The sequence below is a fragment of the Poeciliopsis prolifica genome, unplaced genomic scaffold (genome assembly GCF_027474105.1).
Source record: "Poeciliopsis prolifica strain line A6 unplaced genomic scaffold, Auburn_PproV2 SCAFFOLD042, whole genome shotgun sequence".
NCBI classification, from domain to species: Eukaryota; Metazoa; Chordata; class Actinopteri; order Cyprinodontiformes; family Poeciliidae; genus Poeciliopsis; species Poeciliopsis prolifica.
Genome location: NW_026562417.1, coordinates 963721 through 969720, shown reverse-complemented (window position 1 = coordinate 969720; position 6000 = coordinate 963721). Strand labels below are relative to the sequence as shown.

General features: G+C 42.8%; 1 protein-coding gene across 2 annotated transcripts in view; it reads left to right on the top strand.

The window, feature by feature from the left end:
- Nucleotides 1-1403: 1403 nt before the first annotated feature.
- tafa5a (TAFA chemokine like family member 5a) overlaps nt 1404-6000 on the top strand; it is a 147405-nt gene continuing 142808 nt past the window's right edge. The window contains exon 1 of one of the 2 annotated variants that reach the window (XM_055055611.1): nt 1404-2426. In XM_055055611.1, coding sequence (XP_054911586.1) covers nt 2315-2426 — 112 coding nt within the window. In that variant the 5' untranslated portion in view covers nt 1404-2314. The remainder of the gene's footprint in view (nt 2427-6000) is intronic. The other variant, XR_008607713.1, reaches the window with a different exon arrangement.

The following is a 6000-nucleotide window of genomic DNA, read 5'->3' as shown; positions in this document are numbered from 1 at the left end:
TTTCAATTTGTCCATCATTTCCTCTTTATTTATTTGTTTTTTATTGAGTGCAGAAAGTTTTAAACCCAAGATAACTCATGTTGTTGTCAACTCGTTCACATGGAATGGAAACACAAAGCAAAGGACTCAAATAAAATGAGCTTTTGTGTCAATTAATAATCTGTCGTAAAACGACACGAAAAGATCTGGCGATTTTTAGAATACTTCATTCTTGTGCGTGAGCAACCGGTTTTCAAAAAGAAAAACCAAGCAAAATTCTTCATTTAGATGAAAAAAAAAATTGGTTCATGCATTCAGACCTGGATATAGTTCGCTTTGACTGGAATGTCACAGAGCCTGCAGTATATCTATATTTGAATGCTTCCCTGGGTGGCGCTTATTGTCAGGAGCTTATGGACGTTCCTTTTTTTTTTTTTTTTTCCTCACCCTTTCACTTTGGCGTTCATGTTCCGCTTCCTGGTTTCCTGTGAGTTCTTCCAGCGACTCCACAGTTTCTGACCAGCCACCTGCTCCTCCTCCAGCAACCAACTCCCCATCTTCTCACTCCGCTCGTAGTTTCCATCAGCGCGTCTCCTGATCCTCGTGGTTTCATTTCTCTCAAGTTCTCGGTTTGTCTCAGTTTGACCGAATGAACGTTTTATTGCTCTTTTCAATGCCTTCCACGTTTGCAGGAGAACACTTAACTTCTTAAGTTGTTCTCAGAAGCACATCGGTTCTTTTGTCACCGGCTTCCTGTTTGACCAGAAATGAGGTTTTCGTTTCTGGGTTTTGGTCTATAAAGCACTTGTCAAACGTGCACCATGTCACTGTCATCATTATGACCTTTCTGACCTGACGCCGATCTTTGACTATATTCTGTCCACCAAGACCTTCAGTCCAACTGTGTCTATTGGGGGATAAATCGAAGAAAAAGTTCAAAGGGTTCGAGTTTATTGTGAAGCACTGCAGTGTGAAATATTCTTTGTTGTGGATATGTTTGTTTGTTTGTTTTTTTTGCCTTCATCGCCCTCAAGTTGCACCTAGACTCAGCTGGTGGGACTGGCCCCCATCGATCAGTGAAATAATAATAAAAAAAACAATAGATTCAGTGCGTCAGGACTTGGTAACGCCGTGGCTCTCCGAACAGCAGCAAAAATAAAATAAAATGAGAGAGAGAGAGAGAGAAGATTTATTTCTAATCGAAGCGGGTTCTCCGGTGGACATGATTGAACTTTCACTTACGTGTTGGAGCCGAACGAAGAGCTGAAATCGCTGCTATCCGATTCAAACGTGCCTATAAAACAGAGCCGCGTACAATAATGTTTCGAAATGATGATTTGAATCGACGGGGCCACTTTCGGATGGTTCCTTTGCATTGATTTTGGCTGGAAGCGGTATTAGGGTGGAGGTGGTGGGGGGGGGGATACGCACACGCGCGCTCACACCCCAGCTCAATACCTTCTCGCCGTATTTTACGCAGCTTCCATTGGATGTTGGCGTCACGGCACCAGTCTGTGGCGATATCTGCGGCTTTCTCGCTGACGTAATATTGACTGATCCGAATGTTTACTTTGGACACGATCACTTAGAGGCGCACATTGCGCTCCTTCCCTCTCCCAGCCTCCGTCCGCGCTTTCTCCCGGCGCTCAACGCAACGGATCCTCATCCGTTCCCAGCCGAAAGGGTCACCTTAAAGGAGTTTTTTTTCTTTTTTTTCCCTTTGCGTGTGTGTGCGTGTGTGTGTGTGCGTGCGTGTGTGTCAACCGCTCCTGGGATTCTATTCCGTTCGAGTCGAGCCGTGGACAGACACCACAGGTGAACGGAGCTGAACCGGCGCTGCGGTAGAGATGATTGAACAGTTCCAGGTTTTTTCCATGAGCGCAATCTGAGCCTGATTTGACTGGAAACCGAGGTCCTTCGTGGCACTTTGTGGTAACTGAGGCGGACCGAGTTTTTTTTTTTTTTTTTTTTTGAAGACATAAAAAAATATATTTATATATTTCTCCTCTGGCTTTCCTCTGGATGATATGACCTTTTCTTCTGCGCAGCGTTGGCCGCTTTCCTACCAGTTTGTTGGATCTTTGTCATGCCTTTTTTTTTCTTCTTTTTTTTTCTTCTTTGCGGGATTACTCACGGAGATATGAGCGCACTGACAAGTCCAGTTGGATTGTAAAACAAAATTGAGATACGTTCTTTAAACCCCCACACCTCCCCCCCCCAAAAAAATTCTTGCTCAGTTTTTTAAAATATTCTTCTTCTTGTTATTATTATTATTATTAATAATATTATTATTATTTTTCCCTCCGAAGCGGGAAGTGCTGCTTTGTGGTAATCAATGGCTTCGGTGCCGAGATCGGCAAGGCGCAAAGATGCCACTCGCTGGCCGAGGATGTCGTCAACTTTTTGGGCTGTGCTGCTCCTGACGGCGCTGCTAGTTCTCTACTGCGGTAAGTTCCCCCGCCACCCCCCATTCCCCTTCTATCCCCCCCTTCCCACTCCCAGTCGCTGATTTCTTTATTATTTACCTGACCGCTGCGCAGTGGTGGGTGGGGGGTGGGTTGGGGGTGGGTGGAGGGGGGCACTGTGTCATGTGAATAGTGATGATTTCTCTTAACCCCTCGGTAATTTGCCTGCAGAGCGCATTGGGCTCCACGCTGCACGTCTGAAAGCGGCTGTAGCTGGAAAGAGAGAGAGAAAAAAATAATCACGCGTGAATTAGTGCCCGATCGCGATAGGGCCGCACGCGCGTTATCTGCGCGGGACGCCAAAAACGCTGCAGTGGCGGATCTTGCACATGTGGCACCCAGGGCAGAATATCACCAGAGAAGGAAAAAAAAAATAAAATAGATGCATTTTCAGATTTGGAAGCTATCAAAACTTTAATATATATATATATGATCATTGCTGAGATGAGAGGATTCTTGTTCAGCTCAACAAGGTGATGTCAGCATCATGCTGTGGGGGCTGCCTGCCAACCACTGAGATCTAAACATTATTTCATCAGTGCAAAAACAATCAGGCCCATGTTTGATCAGTCCATGCTGATAGTGTCGATGTTAATCCCAGTCTGTGTTGTGCTCCGTGTAAAACTTCGTTTTTAAAGGAGAGGTATTCAGTTCAGCTGCAAATACATTTACAAATGTAAATGTAAGAAACATTTCGAATCGGATCAAATCGATACAAATCAATAATACAGAAAGAATTAAGACACAGGCGTCACACTTCTGATATAATAGTAGACAGACAAATATTTGTAGTTCTATAAATACAGCTTGTAAAGCACTGGCCAAATCAAGATTTCAACTGACACCAGAAAACTGGAAAAAAGTTCATCCCCCACAAAGAAGTTTAGACAAATTTGTTCAAGTCATGTACAGTAAAGTGTGATGGTACTAGAAATAAGTATTGAACGCATGGAGCAACAAGTGAAAAGGCATAAAAAGTCAAGAAACCACCTGAAATCTGTTTTTGAACAGCCTTCCTTCTGCTACATTCAAATCGATATTTATTTTCATATTAAGTGACGGCTCATGAAGAATCCATCAACTCCAAAGGACTGTTGAGTGGCACTTTGGGCATAAGCAAAAAAAAAAACTCGTGCAATCTCTTGCTGTAGCAAAATATAGTACCAGCAATCGTATGTGTCATCTAAACTTCTATATGTGCCTTTAAGAACCACATTCGGGAAATAAAAAGAACATTTCACCGTAAACCAGCCATTGGTTGACCTCCCATGTCAGATTTCTGACTGAGGAATCAAAAAATTTAGAGTTGCCTGAGAGACACAGAGTACTTGTGGAAAACTCCAGAAAGTCAGGTAGGCACAATTTTCCTACGACAACAAGAAAAATTGTGATGTCTGAGCACACTCGTTGCACAAGACTCCACTACTGAATTAAAAAGCGTGTTGAAGCTTAATGGCCAGTGATGAACAAGGATCACTACTTTGGGGAGATGAGACCAAAGCTTTGAATGTTAATGGAGGAAACGCACCATATGAAATGTGACGTGTGCAGGTCGGAACGCCGTGCTGTGTGCTGCCAGACGGCATGTGGTGCTGGAATGGAGGAATCTACCGGGAGAGTCTTTGGTAAGAACGTGGCGAAGGAACGAGTGCGAGTTTCCCAGAATGAAATGTTTCCCCAAACGCTCAGCTAAGGAAACTCTCAGTTGGCTGCAGAGAAACTAAGTGAAACCGCTAGAAATGGCCCAGTCAATCACCCAACTTGTGTCCAATTGGAAATCTTTGGAAAAAACCAAAGTTTAGAGGTGAAGATGTTAAGAGCAGACCAAAATCTCACCTGAGCAATTTACGCAACAACTGCCAGTAAGAAGCTATTACCAGAAAAGGCTTTAAAACAAAGTATTGACTATTTTTCTAGATGTATGTTCAATATTTACTTTCCTGTCGTTCCATATAACTTCACTTGTGGATAAAATTTGCTTTGATTTCTTTGAATGTTTGTGTTCTTACCAAGACCTGGTGTGAGTTTTATGCCGATAGAAATATCAAACGTTTTCAGCAGAACGAAACTTAGAAACCTTAAAAGTTTATCTTTAATCAATGTTCCCTGCATGTGCAGAAGAATCTCATAAGGGGAGGGGACAAAACCCGACTAACAAATCCTCATAAATTTGGCACTGTTCCTCATTATCACCCTTTCATGCATGAATTATGACAACCTCGCGTTGGAATTTCCCCGAGGGTTTTCAATCATCTTTATGGATGCTGTTGTAGACGTCTTTGGGGGCGTCGAGGATTCACGCGCAAAAACGTCAGGGGGCCGAATTTGAAAACTGCATAAAAATATGCGGCATTGTTGTTCAACTGACATGGTCACAAATGTCAGCCTTTTCTAAATCCTTCCCCTGTGACGCAACAATTTTTCCCCCCCTCGATTCTGATTCCTCAACCTGTCCTCCCGTCTCAGTTGTCTGCCAGCGATAAGCGATCGCTATAGCAGCACAAAAACCCGTCGCCTTTGAAACATTTTGTGTTTGAGCTTCCAGATGTCAAGGTTTTTTTTTTGTTTGGTTCGTATTCGCTCCGTTAGCATCCACACCCTACTCATTTATTTATTTGACGTATTTCAGTTTGGCCTTTTAAAAACGCACAATGACTTTGATATATTTTGGCATGTATCTTGTTATAAAATGCTACGAAGCAGAAATATTCCTATGCTTAAGTATTAATAAAACTGTTCAAATAAAACCAATGAAACATGATGGCCACTTTAGCAGATTAAAGGCAAATTGGTATTTCTTGAAAAAAGGTGATATTTTAGTGCCCAATGTTGAAATGTTTGATTTACAGAACGATCCAGATACGTGCATGATTTGCTTGGCCAGTAGGTGGCAGTATATGGAGTTAGACTCTAGAATCAAAAGCTTGTGTGCAGGTTTACCACCAACATCCACACACATGAAAAACATTTTTTGATCGCTACAGTTACCACCATTTGTGATCACTATACTGTTGTTTTTTTGTTGTTTTTTTAGTTTCGAAATTTGTTTTCACAAATTCATCCATCCCAAATATTTGTAGGTGTACTTGCTCACTTCCCAGTGTCTGGATTCGTGAACAAGTAACATAATATTCTGCTGAAGTTCTTGTGGTGCCCCAAGAGTGATGCCACCCGGGGTGGTGAGCCACACAAACCATATACGTAAAAATGCTTCTAAAACACAGAACTGATATCAGGGAGATATCATATTTCTGAATGAGCCCCATTTAGCTGTAAGGACAGCATGCTCCAACAATGCCATCATTAAGCAAATGTATGCAGACCATCAACCTCCCAGCACACATACTTACACTTACACACACACTCACACACACACACTGCACTTCCTCAGGCTACTTCTCTGGTACCCTTGCACCTTCCTATCTCTCCCTCCTGCCTGCCTGCCCTATCTGTCTCAAGCTACATGTGACTCACTTTTGAGCAGAAATCCAGCTGGCACACGGCCGCTCAGTCTGCTACATGTGAGACACGGAGGCCAGCTGGAAAAAAAAAAAAA